Source organism: Podarcis cretensis (genome assembly GCF_951804945.1).
Source record: "Podarcis cretensis genome assembly, chromosome: 2".
Classification (NCBI taxonomy): domain Eukaryota; kingdom Metazoa; phylum Chordata; class Lepidosauria; order Squamata; family Lacertidae; genus Podarcis; species Podarcis cretensis.
In genome coordinates, this window is record NC_137171.1 from 11,265,590 (window position 1) to 11,279,517 (window position 13,928).

Below are 13,928 nucleotides of genomic sequence, written 5' to 3' on the forward strand. Positions count from 1 at the left end.
GCCTGGGAATGTTCACTATGATCCCTATTCTATGGTGATGTTATAGATAAAAGGAGCCATTCATTTCTTCTCGTTTGGTCTGTAAAGTGCAGGGAATATAAATCAGTTTTTCTTATATTCCCTCCTTTTAGATCAGCTCCAACGTTCTGAGTTTATGAACAACGGCAATATGTCAGTTTAAAGACTAAATCAATACATTAAAATGTGTATTGTATGGGCAATCCTGGGAGAGAGGAGAGGGCGGTTGTTGCAGAAGGCTAAAGGAAACAGCACAGCAAATAACATTGGACAACAGGCAAATATCGAAAGGGATTCATATCTCTTCAACCAGCACAAAAACACCTCCTAACTCCAGAAACAACGAGAGGAGGAAAGGAGGGGGGGGGGGCGGAAACGACAACGACAGTCCGGCAACCATGTGGTTCAAATAACCATTGCCTGGTCATTATTATTTTTTTAAGGTCCTTATTGCGACCTCCTTTGCAGTCAGTAATGGAACCCACCGCATATATAAATATTCACCCAAGCTAATCGGAGGGAGGGCGTACCTTGGTTCGTTATCGCCACTCCTAAACCCATTTACCTGCAAGTAAGCCACCTGGCTTTCTTCCACACGCCCAATAGGAAGCGCATTTAGAAAGCGAGCAACGCATTCCTATGGACCACGGTGGGGTTTACTGGCCCCTCGAGGTGCGATTGCAGACTAAACTGACTGACTCCCGAGTAAACGCGCAGCCCGCACTGTCCAGCAACCGTACCCCAAACTGTATCCCCGCAACCCCATCACCCCCCACCAGAAATCCGACTCCCCAAAGCAAAATGGGAGACACAGGCGTCTAGAATGTGCGGCTCCTTCTATGCACAGACATGACATACGCACGTCCCACTTACCAGTTTTGGGCTTCTTTTGTTTACAGAACCCCCAGGAAGGCTCGTGGATGCGCTGCCTTCGCTCTTGCTTTCCTTAAGAATAAAATGGCTGGCGCGATCGGATGTATTTGATCAGATTTAACACCACCCCACAGATGTTATTTGGTTTTTTTGTGTGTGTGCCACTTTTATAAACAATAGTCATCCATTGCAGCACACATATTGCAGCAAGCAATCCAATTAGAACGCGTTTCATTAGAAGTCCCCTCAAAAAGCACCGTGCAGTGTGTGTGCTCAGTGGCAAAACGCTATCGCGGGCGAGGCCTTTTATAAACCTGGATGCAGAATGTGTTAAATATTTCATTGAGGAATCTAGCTGAAGGGCCTTACAAGCGGGAGACGAACAGGCTGCCCTTCCCAAGGATTTGAATTTCTATATGTTTATGAGCATGGGCAAAGGGGGAATGGATTTAAAATAAATTCAGTAAGGGACCTGGGTCTTTGTTCCCTTCCCCCACCCTTTTGTCGAAAGCCTCGTCGTCCGTTTTGTTATGATTTGTTTCTGATTATTATTATTATTATTATTATTATTATTATTTACTAATTGGAATGCAGTTTGCACCCACATTAACTGAGGAAAATCTCAGGAGGATATATACCCATAATCATATTGATAGGGGTATAATGCATTTTGTTGGGCCGGTGTATGTGTGTGTGTGTGTGTGTGTGTGTGTGTGTGTGTGTGTGTGTGGATTCTAGAAAGGGAAATATGTAAAAAAAATCCCACGTTCTCTGCTAACACGTTGGAAGGAAAACCTCTTCATCAACGTTATAACACAACAAACAAGCACTGGAATACACGCTCCACACCGTAAAATGTTGACACGGCACATCCAAACAATGCAGTTTATTTCTTAAACTCTTTAAACAGCCATCAAATTATATACAGAGAGAAATAAAGTCAGGATTCATGCTTTGCTAGACTGGACTGCACCTTTCCCGGAGGGGCGGGGGAGGTTTGGGACTGACACAGAGAAACACACTCTCAAATGGGGCGGACGGTCAACTCCTAAATATAGTCTTAAATATATATATAAGCTTTCCGAAGAGCCAATCGGAACCATGTGTTGGGGGGAGAGAGTGGAAAGGTAAGGCGCCTCCTGCTTCACAACAAACACAGCTAGCTCATAATTGCTCATTAAAAATGGCACTCCTGCTTGCTTGGCTACTTTTTTTGCTGTACACCAGGGGGGATCTTCCTCCCGTTTCCTGGATGAGAGCGCGCACTGCGCATGTGCTTGAAGTACTCACTGCGCTCAATTGCTCTTAAGAAAAGTTGTCACTGTTGTTTATCTCTTTTTTAAAAACAAAAACAAAATCCGCGCACACTAAAAACTTTTTAAATACTGATGATAATAATGAAATGGATTCAATGGGCCTTGGGGCCCAATCTGATGCTCGGTTCGGATACTCTCATTGACTTTAACTACTGGACTCTACGACCACAGGCGCTTTCTCGCCGCTGTGTTCCTCCCCCCACCCCCACCCCCCCCACCCCGCGAGGGCGCTTCCATCCCAGCCCTCCCGCCATCCTCCCCACCCCAGTAAAACACTGCACCATTGTAAAGGGGAGGCAGACTGCAACCGGCATCCTCTGTCTCCAGCAAACCAGACCGCAGTGACATCACCACTAGCAAACCGTTCACCCCCTCCCTCCTCCCCCGAATTAACCACATTTGCGCCGATCCTTCCTGATCATATTCTGTCATAACCAGGCTACACCCCTCTTTCCGTCTGCTTCGCGAAAACGATGCATCATTATCTTTAACACCCATCGCCATGGATCATTAGTTACACATTTTAGCCAATAAGGGAACACTTACCAGATTCTCTTTCCCCTTTCTCTCTCTCTCTCTCTCTCTCTCTTTCCTTCTCTGTCTCTCCCCTTCCTCTCTCTCTCTTCTGCCTCTTTTCTGTTCCGCTGACGCTGTGTTCAGCTCCACAGAAATATTAAAAAAGAGAAGCAAAACAAAACAAAAAAGAGTGGGGGTGGGGGGGGAGGGATAGACAGAAAATAAACCAAAAAATAAAATAGTCTTCTTCTGTATTTTTTTTTTTTTAACTTGGGGGTCAGGAGAGAAGACGGGGCTAGCATCTCTTCCCCCTCCCTCCCCCTTAAAAATAAAATAAAATAAAGGTATTTACAACTCCTTGTCCCCCTCGTCATTGCATCCTCCCAAGGAAATGTGTTGCGTTTTGCCCCTAGGGGTGGAGAATGGGAGGAGGCAACCAGCCGCGGCAGTAAACTCATTATTCCTAAAATGCCCAGAGCAACCAACAATTCCAACCCCAAAGGAAAGAAAGGGAGAAAGAAAAAAAGAAAAAAAGAAGGGAGGGAGGGAGGGGAAAGAACAGAGACAATTCGAGATTCCTTCCCCCACCCCCTCCACTACCACCACCAGAAAAAAATACTAATAATAATTAAAAGGAAAAAATACAGATACCATCGTACCCCCGTTTCACTGGCACTGCTTGGACTGTTAAAGGAAGGACTACTGCGAAAGAGTCATAAGAGAAACCACAATAAAAAGTTCACGTTCATGGATGGAGTCCACATGACTTCCTGTGGCCAATCCAACTTGTGATTCAGTCGTAAACTTTTATTGCTCAGCTGTAAATTTTCTGCAAACAACCAAGAATGCGTTGCATTTTTGTGACGAGTGCAAATGCTCTTCTCTGTCGCCATGTTTATAGAATTACTCTTTCCATATATTTACATGTGTGTATATATATGTCTGCGTGTGGATATATATATATACTCTCTCTCTCTCTCCTCTCTCTCTCACACACACACTCATTAAAATATATTCTAACCCGAATTCATTTGGAAAGATCTGACGGAGTAGGAGTAACAGCTTTGTTTTAAGCCTCTTTATTCATTTCTTTTTTTAAAAAAACAAAACCACACACACACACACACACACACACACACACACACACGAACCAGCTAATATGCGAAGGGGCGGAGACAGGGGAAGACTACAACGCTGGCGTTCATCGGGCAATGCTACTCTTTCTATTATTGCTGCTAATTTGCTTCTTGTTTCGCTTCTGGCTCTTATTTGCTTATTCAAGGGGCAACCCATATGGCCACGCTGCCACTGATTTTTCCAGTTCCCGGATTGCACCTTTAATCAAGCCAGTTCACTGGTGGAAAATGCAACGTGAATATACCATTTTTTTTAAGGCGATAAATGTGTGAGTACACACACTCACTCAGAGTCTTCCTCAGACACACGTATGTCTATGTATCGAAGAGGAGTTTATCTACAACCCCGGTCCCTTCCCTAGACCCGTGTTTAACTCCTAGCGGACCCTTTTCCCGAAAGCAAAAGGTGACTCCTTTTTGATATTTGCAAACTCCATCCTTTCCATGTCCATAACAACCACCTTTTCACTGTTCTAGAACCTAGGTATCATCTGAATCAGTCCAAGGGACTTGTCTCCCCGGTTCCAACCCCAATTCACATTCAGTGGGACCTCAAGGGTTTGGGGCTTGGTCTTAACTGGAAGATAGATCGGGGTTTTTCCCCCCTTAACTATAAATAAATCAACAAACAGCCTTCCTCCCCCCGTTTTGGTTTTTAATGGGACAATTGGTCTTCTTGGTGCACTTCAAATCTATAAAGAGAGGCTCCCGAAACTGTGACCTTTTCAAAATTAGCGGAATCTGACTTAAAATAAGGGTATACATTAAACACATCAGTCCACCCAAGGACCGGCAGAATTTCTTAATATTTGATCACAGAGTTCGACGCCCTTTTTCAGTTTCACTCTCCCAGACGCGCATTAATATTAGTATTACAAGATGGAGATTATGGGGCCATATAGTTAGAGAAAAATAATAATTCTGGGGGGAAATCTAAGAGACCGCAAAGAATAATTTTTCCTTCTTAATACGTACAGAATAAGCGATAATACAATTATAGATAGATACATGATAGAGACAGATTGGATAGATAGATAGATAGATAGATAGATAGATAGATAGATAGATAGATAGATAGATAGATAGATAGATAGATAAGTCTGGAAGATATTAGCATTGCTGTCTGAACATGCTGCCCCATAGAAGTAAGTCATAACCTTGGGGCGAAATGGAAATTGGGGTGGAGAGATATTTCGACAGCTACCTCCTGCCCTAATATCTGTCAGGCTTTACCTGCATTCCAATGGATTTTAATGGGATCGGATTGCACCCACATATAATTTTTTATTCCTCATGGCAGCTAACTTTTCTCCTCTCTCTTTTTTGTATTTCGAAAATTTTCAGGGGTGGGGAAGGGTTGTGTGGGACGCGTTTCTCCAGTCTATGTGCGAGTGCGTGTCTGTCTGGGGCGGCGGCGGCGGGGGGGGGGACTCCCGAAACCCCACATTATAGGATGTAATCCAACCGGACGGAAGGGAAATTACTTTTTTCACTTTACAAACCGCCAATAAATTTTATAACAGGTAGTTAAAAGTTACGACGAGGAAGGAACCGTCACAACAGTGGCTCTGGAGACAATGGGCTCCCCGTTTTCTCGGGAGAAAAGGGTCCATAAAGGGAACAGGAAATTTTATCTTGCAGCAAAAGCATAACCTGTTCTGCACGTTTTCGGGTGCTGCGGAGAAAGATTGGATACATTTCCTTCCCTCCCTCTCTTTTGTATCTTATTCCGCATTCCGACTCTCCTGATACTGGAGACACGTTTCACTGGTTTAGGTGTTCTGCGGATTTTACCTCGCATCGGGTTGCCAGAGGTGGAGGGGAAGCTCTATGAACTTTTCCTAGGAGGGGGGGACCCTAAATTAGTAACTTGAAATTGAGAGGGAATTATGGAAGGAAGGAAGGAAGGAAGGAAGGAAGGAAGGAAGGAAGGAAGGAGAAAGCGGGAGAGAGAGAGAGAGATAATGCGAAGAAAGATAGAGAAAGCAAAATTACTTTCCCGACTTTACCTTGGGAACTTTTTTCTTTCTTTCATTCAGGTTATTCTCAACCTCTGCCTGAAAACTTAGGCCTCCAAACTTTTGGGTACGTGTATGAAATATCATTTGTGTACATTTCCAAGTCTCGAATGGAAAAGTATTCTAAACCCCACCCACCTCCAACACATATACCCCCGCCCGCTTAATGGATGCATTATCATGTAACGGCTGCTGTGATTAGAATAATAAATTAAGAGAAAATGAGCAATATGCTCCAGTGCAGCTTTTTCGTGGATTTCTATTTTTCACAAATCACAAATGGAGATTTGAAGGAATTTTGATTGGCTAATAAAAAAAAATGCAGAATAGGATGATATTTCTTACTCCAGGCGGGTGGGTGAAACTCATTTCGGTAATATTGAAGTAATGATCATTTCCGAATCAGCCACTTTGTGAAGAGCATTATCTTCTTTCAAATTACTTCGCCTCGTAAAAATGGCCTTTTTCCTGTCTCTTTTTTGTCTCCCTTTGGAAATTATGAAGTGATTACTATATATATATATAGTAAATGTATGTCATCTAAAGATGCGACTTTGTTGTGTATTGACTATAAGCCATAATCATTTCCACCACCGCCCCACCCCAAATGTAACAGCTTTGCCTAGCAATTCCAATAATTTAACTTCTAACCCTATGATAGATAAGTATCGTTTGGGAGATTCCTTCAAATCAAACCACTTAAGAACATGGACTTAAATATGATTGATAGAGTGCAGATACAGCTCTTTTTTCTTTTCTTTTCTCTTCTTTTTTCCTTTTTGTTCTCTCTCACTGTCTTCCCCCCATCCCACGCCCTTTTAATTCCCTTATTTTGAAATTAAGTTTTCTCGCCTCTTCTTGAATCTACTTCAAATCTTTGTAAGAGTAGTTTATCCGGCCACTTCCCCTTTGGGGACAAGAGATGGGTTGGTGCGGGTTGTGCAGAGAATGATTCTCGAAAGGGAACACTACGGACTTAGTTCAGAAGATGATAAGATGCTCCCAAGCTTTGCTTCAAAATGTGTGGATCCGCCACGCTTTAAACTTCTGTAATCCGCTGTAGGAAAAGTCGCCATTATATTAGATATTACCACGAGACAACCCAACTCAGAAGATGATAGATAGATAGATAGATAGATAGATAGATGATAGATAGATAGATAGATAGATAGATATGTCTAAATCTCGCCTTAAGCCAGGTCTGGCCTTCCCTTAGTTATGATGCGTAACACAATGGACTTACCTTTCTATTCTGCAGCCTCATAAAGTCTACACAATAGCAAAGCTTTATTGTCGGTGCCTTGCAATGAGCAGGAGGAATTGATGAAGTCCACTCAAGAATACGCCATTTAATAATAATAGGCGTGTACACATCTATGCCTGGGCAAGAGCGGCGACTTGGTATTGTGGGTTTGAATTCTATCAGCTGGTGCAAAAGTCTATGCATGTGTGTAGTACTGTACACAGTCAATCAAATGGTCCTCTTCCCCCCTCCTAAACACACTCCTAACTAGAATTTTGAAAAGAATAATAGGCACCCTACATTTATCACCGCGGAAACCTGCGTTATGCTATAAAGGACGGTGCTTTTATGTTTGGAGAAGATTGTTCCCCTGGACGCAACCTGCAGTCGGCTTCTAATATTATGTCAGGTTCAACAGTTTCTTGTAGCATCCAGACAAGCACCTTCGGATAATGCACTGAATATTCCTGCATAGCCACTATCTTTTCCAGAACCCTAAACACAAATATGCAACACTCCAATGAAATAATCAAAAACGCTGAAGTAGGGATTCATGAATGCGACGTAAATAGACATCACACTGTCTTCCCCTTGTACAATTGTTTTCTGCAATGTCCAGCACCTCTCTCTCTCTCTCTCTCTCTCTCTCTCTCTCTCTCTCTCACACACACACACACACACACACACACACACACAAACACACACTTCAGTTATTTGATTATTTAAAGACTTCAGTGTTAGTTTTTGGAAGATAAGAATGTTCTCAGCCTACCAGTATCTTTTCCAGATTCAGTTTACTAAGCCAGGATGTATTTTAGGAATCTTGCAATGCCTTATCTGGGGTATCAGTGTAAACAACCTGTCCATTTTCATACCAAATGCCATTGCGGGATGAAGTCCATTTCACCGCAGGCCAGATATAATAATATTCTAGGAATACCTACTCGCCCTCTCAATATCGTGTGTGTGCCTGTATATGTGTATGCACACACACACACACACACACACACACACACACACACACAATCTCTCTGCATGTGTGAGTAAGAAAGAGAGAAAATAAACTTGTTTGCCAGTATTATTTTGTCAAGCAAAGTGTGTTTCGCGTACATTCACACAATGGAAAAATATTCAGGGTGTTCCTCCAGTTTGCTGATTGTGCTCCTGAACAAAGTATTTCTTATAAATAAATAAGTACCAGCTCATCGCAAAGCCCCCTTTTAATGTCTCCATTATGTCTCCTTCCAGTCGTTTCATAATGTAGGTATGGACAGGGACGTGAGACACACGGATTCCTTCCAGCTATTTCCGTTTTTGCACACTTTCACACACGTACACCACAAAATATTAGGTGTGAAATGGCGAACTATGACATCTTCAGTGGACAAACACTCGACCCCCCCCCCGCCCCATGAATGCCAGTGGAAGGAAGTGTGTCGCTGTTGATATGCATTAAAAACGTAAGAAGCTAAAGAAAACCATTGTTATACTTTATAGCAAAGCAAGAAGTAATATACTAGTAGAGGTAGAAATTTGGAGGCTAGCAACAGAACGCAAAGCTCAATTTAGGCGAAGGTGGGGAGTGAATCTTTGTAACGCGTCTCTTAGGTGCAGGGCGAGCCTCTATATATTTAATGGGACTTACTCCCCAGTAGGTGTCTTGAAGAGTTCAGCCTAAGAGATCTTCTCGTGTGAATTCATAGCACCAGCAGAGAACTGATGGTCATGACGGAAGGAGTTTCGCCTCCTCTCTTTGTTTACCCAGTTGCTGTCTTGATCCTTAAGTGACACCAAGTTCCACGGATCTCCGTGAGATTCCAAGCCAACGTACTTAAGGCTCTTAACCCAAGTCTGTGAACGTGTTAACGTAACGCCTCGTTTCTTTGGAAGTGAAAAGCCTGAGTCTTGGTTTTGAACTGTTAAGTAACTTGAACGTATGAATCGTCCAGTGGCTTCTGCCAAGACCTCCTGAGTCAGTGGGTGTGGATTTAAAGAACTGGCAAACTGCTTAAGAAGCCACAATCCTTTTCTTCCCCTCAATTTTTATTGTTTATTTACGTAATGACTCACGTATACAATACAAATCCACGGTCGCCAGAATTGGATTTCTGGCAGAAATTGCTACATTCAGAGTTTTGAACACGCAGAGAACGATGGCTTACATAAAACAATGACAAGTGTGTATGTTTTTGTGTGTGTGAGAGTGTGTGTGTGTAATTCGAGCATGTTGCATTAACAGATAAGTCAAGACAAATAGATAACTATACATTCAGTGCAATTTAAGTCCTAAACTACATTATAAGCACAATAAAATAATACAATACTGTGCGTTCTTATCTAGGCAGTTTCAGTTGTTGGGAATTATTTTTTTTCCAAGAGAAAATAAGCAGCAACATACGACAACAAAACCGCATTACAAATACTTTCAAAGCATGACTCCTTCTATAGGTAGTGATAAGATACATTACAATGTGTTTTTTTGTATTTTTCTTTTTTCTTTTTCATTATTATTATTATTATTATTATTTTCTGCTACTTAGTAGCTTGCATTAGGGCAATACACAACTCCTCTTTAAAATGATTCGAACAAGTTTTTTGTTTTTTATTTAAGTATGTGTAAGCCCCCACCTTGTTGCTAATAGATGATTATTGCAGGTTTCCCATTAGGTAGTATGTTAAGAATTTCGAGTGCTCACACGAGTAATATAGTAAACAACACCCAAAGAAATCATTAGGTGGTTCCGTGTCCTTCACAGCTATCCTAAGCATGTTTCCTCAAACGTAAGTTCCACTGATTTGGCTGGGGCTTCCTTCTAAGCCAAAATGCCTAATGCTATAGCTTTTTCCTGCCAAACCGCAGGGCGTATATAGGTAGACACAACATACAGATATATTCATAGATAACTAATAAGCATGTGGTGCTGTCTTCAGGCATGTGTCAAGCCTCCATCTTCCAAGAAGAAATTGTCCTTTAGTAGCTATTGATTGACACAGCTAAAAGTTAAAAATAATAAATGGACCTTGGCGTAAGAAGGGCACATAGGTAGATAGGGATGTTTGTTTGTTTTAAAGTTAAGACTAAGCATAAAGCGTTTTCATACATTCCCTCCCTCCCTCTCTTTACCTTTTATATTATTAAACTTGGGGAGGTGGTTAAACCTGGTCGAGAAGAAATAGGAGTCCTTCCTATCCCAAATAAATATATAAGATCCTTGTATTTGCTGACAAATAGAATAAAGCAAGGAACAGAAGGGGGTGGGGTCACTGCTGGTGGTGGTGATGGCGAAGAGGTCCATTCGTCTGGAAATAGATAGTGCTGGGTTTAGGACTGGATCTGTAAGTCAGTCCTGTTCTCTAGTTATTTCACTGGAAGCCGAACACAAAAAAATGTTTTTGTTTTTAAAAAGTTAAAATTATTATTATTATTATCTAAAAATGCTGCTATAAGGAAGGGGGGAACTAAGGGAAGCCCTATGACAATAAAAAGGGGGAGCTACAACTCTTTTGACAGGTAGTTACTGTTGTGTGTGAGTCTCTCCATTCTATACTCTATAAAAGCGAATGACCGTCGTAAACATCTCGATTTATCATCTGCCATAAAACGAGGACTTCAAGGAGCTGAGAGAGATCAGTCCTTGCTTTCTTCTTTTTCCTCTTCTTCTTTTTCCTCTTCCTCGTTAGTTTCCTCCTCCGTCTTCTCCTCGTCCCTGGCTCCGGGGAGTTTATCCTTGTTGTTTTCTTTCTTCCATTTCATCCTCCTGTTCTGGAACCAGATCTTGACTTGCCTCTCTGTCAGTCCCAGGGCGTGAGAGACCTCTATACGCCGCTTCCGTGTCAAATAGGGGTTGAAGAGGAACTCCTTCTCTAGCTCCAAGGTCTGATACCGGCTGTAAGTCTGCCTGCCACTGCGCCTTCCGGGAGCTGTTGAACAGGCAACAACAACAACAACAAATAACTTGTTAGGGTCTCTTCTCTTCGCTTTGATTCTGCCTTCATGTCTCCTAACGACAACAGACCACTTCCCACCCACCCACTCCCCTCGCCACTGTCTGTCTCCCACCTCCTACAGCCCCTTCTAGCATTCCAACAGTCAAATGAAAGAAAGCATATATTGAAATAAAATTACCTTAGGAATCGGAGTTCCAAGGCAGACCTCCTGCCACCCATTCCTCCCCCTCCTCCTCCCCTGTCTGTGTGCAAAATTTACTTTTGACTTCCTAGTGCAAATGCACTTTAAAAAAAAATACTTCCTCGTTTCTCGGTTTTCCTTAGTAACCCTCAGGATAGGTATTCCACTACAGTTTCTTTCAGTTTTAATTTTTTGGGGGTGGGTGGGTTGGACTCTGCTGCTGCTTTCTGTGTGTCTATTTAGGCATCCATATGCATAGCTGTAGAAACATATATACAAACGTTGAAAAGGCACTGAAAGCCAACCCAGCAACAATAATTATAGAAAAATACCACAGTGTGTATATATATCGTTATCTTTTACATACGAGATTGCTGTTGTTGTTGCTGTTGTTGTTTTTAAACAACAACAACCATCCCTCCCCTATTTTTTTATTATCGAGATTTTTATTAGAGGCTTGCCTGGAAGTCAGAATCGTCAATCATAACAATAACTTCTAATCTTCTGCTCCGTGTTATATGTCTGATCTGAAGTCTTTCTGAGACATCTTTACACAACTGTGTTTTAAAGGGGGGGGGGTTATAGCTAAAGCTGTCATTTAATTTCCCAGTTAAAAACAAACAAATGAGCCTTCATGTGTTTTGAATTAAAAAGCCTTCTGAGCCACATTCTAAGAGGCTGAAACTTGTGCTGAGAAGAGTATTAGAGAATTTTGTGGGCATTTTGGTACAGCTCCTTTCAGTAAAGTTACTTTTAATACAGCAATTTGTAGAGTCGTTACTGCTACTGCCACCATTATTATTATTATTGTTGTTGTTGTTGTTGTTGTTATCACCACCATCATCACCATCATCACCATCATCTCTAAGTGTTCTTAAGTCTTTTCCTTAAAACAAAAAATTGTGAACAAAGTTGCCCTTCAAAGTTTACACTTTAAATATTAAAGATCTCTCGAAATATTCAAATGATCTGCAGCGATATTTTATTATTATTAAAGCTCACCTTTTAGCCCAAGACGTCAAGCAGTTAGGAAAAGCTATATGACATTTTTAGAGGGGGGGGTGGGACCCAGCGTATTATCAACATGCTAATAACCTCGTGGGAGCTGTATCTTACTGCTCTCCTGGAGGCAAGCTATTTTTAAAAAAGTTTTACTTTATTGTGATTTAAACCTAGAAATCACCTTATTGCCTTTTAAAGCCAGCTACAGCTTTGTTTACTATATATATATATATATATATATATATATATATATATACCCCCTCCCGAAACAGGAAGAAGAAACATTCTTGCAACCAACCCCACTATTTATCTATCTGCCTTTGCCTGTCTCTCCAAAATACAGATTCCCCCCCGGCCCGCCCGCCCGCCCCCCCCCGTTCCCTAAAACCCTTTCTTTCTTTCTCTGCTTAAATAAAAAAGAACACATTTAAGGAGGAAGGAGAAAAAAATGGTCCTAACCGTGAGGTCTCATCCATGGGAACATGAGACTGGGAGAAGAATTTTGATTTAAATGCCCTTGTCCCTCGCTAGAGTTACTGTTGGAAGAGGATTTACAGTCGGGATATTGTACCACGGCCGCCTCTTGCTGGGCACCATAAAGCGATTGCCTGGGTAGGGCTTCGTATCCATAGAATTTAGAAGCGTCTCCGTGGCACGCCAGGGCGCAAGGATTTTGCTGGTATCCCGAGTTGGAGATGCTGGAGGTTCCGTGGTGGAAGAACTCTTGGACGTGGTGTGAAGGGTGTTGGAAGCCGGGAGCCGTGGTGCCCGGACCGTACACGAGAGCATGGCTTCTGCTTACACTTTGTGGAAATCTGCAATCGTAGTAAGTTGGTTCCAGAGACTCGCCGCCTTTGTACTTGGAGAAAAGAGGATTTACAAAGTAGGAACTCATGGCTCTCGCATGGAAGGAAGGAGGAAGCCAACCTTTTGCCACCAACCACCAGCAAAAAAAAAAAAAAAAAAAAGTCTTTAATTCTATAAAGAGATCAGTGCTAAGGACTCTCGCTCTCGCTCTCTCTGGACTCTGCAAAGTCCTGGTTAGTGGCTGGTTGTGCCTTTTTTTTTTTTTTTTTTAATGCGCGCGCTCTCTCGCTCTCTCAAAGACGTTTCATAGTGCCTGAGTGGGTATGGCTGCTTATGCCTAATGCTCTTGACTTCTCTTATATCCGTCGATAGGTAGAGCTCTCTCTCAGTTTCTCTTACTTCTTCCCTTCCCTTTAACACCACAGGCAAATTCCTCAAAATCCCGGTGGTGAGGCGCTCTCTCTCTCTCTCTCCTCTCTCTTTCTCTCTCTCTCTCTTTCGCTTGCTCTCACACGCGATCTGGATTCATCAATCCACCACACCAAGACAGGCTAGGAAGAAAATGACAAGGAAATCGGGGGGTTCGTGGGGTGACGGGGAGGTGAAATAATCAGCCCTCAGAAGGAGGATAGGGGGAAGAGAGAAAACACACACACGCACACACATACACCCTCATATCTAGTGAATGGAGCAGGGTTATGAAAGGTGCGCAGTAATACCCTTAGGTGCTCCTTCTGTCTCCCCCCCCCCCATGCTACGGAGCCTCTTCACTTATCTGAGCAAATACATGCGCCAGCGAGGTCAATTTAGGTTACTTCAACAGGTAATAGGTATAAAACGCCAACCCGGATCAATTTTGGGGGGAGGGGC

At 42.4% G+C, this 13,928-nt stretch overlaps 2 protein-coding genes and 1 long non-coding RNA gene across 3 annotated transcripts in view; 1 reads left to right on the forward strand and 2 right to left on the reverse strand.

The window, feature by feature from the left end:
- The window catches only part of HOXC4 (homeobox C4), a 48,994-nt gene extending 45,430 nt beyond the window's left edge, over positions 1 to 3,564 (reverse strand). Inside the window, exons 1-2 of the mRNA XM_079966891.1 lie at positions 3,375 to 3,564; positions 2,754 to 2,867 (exon numbers count right to left, since the gene is read on the reverse strand). Coding sequence (XP_079823017.1) covers positions 2,754 to 2,867; positions 3,375 to 3,377 — 117 coding nt within the window. The 5' untranslated portion in view covers positions 3,378 to 3,564. The remainder of the gene's footprint in view (positions 1 to 2,753; positions 2,868 to 3,374) is intronic.
- The window catches only part of LOC307210810, a 554,287-nt gene that overhangs the window by 441,616 nt on the left and 98,743 nt on the right, over positions 1 to 13,928 (forward strand). The gene's annotated exons all lie outside the window — the stretch shown is intronic.
- HOXC8 (homeobox C8) lies at positions 9,305 to 13,822 on the reverse strand. The gene is made up of 2 exons (XM_079966917.1): positions 12,711 to 13,822; positions 9,305 to 11,041 (listed from the first exon to the last, which is right to left on the reverse strand). Exons 1-2 carry the CDS (start codon positions 13,144 to 13,146, stop codon positions 10,749 to 10,751), a joined length of 729 nt encoding a protein of 242 aa, XP_079823043.1. The 5' UTR covers positions 13,147 to 13,822; the 3' UTR covers positions 9,305 to 10,748.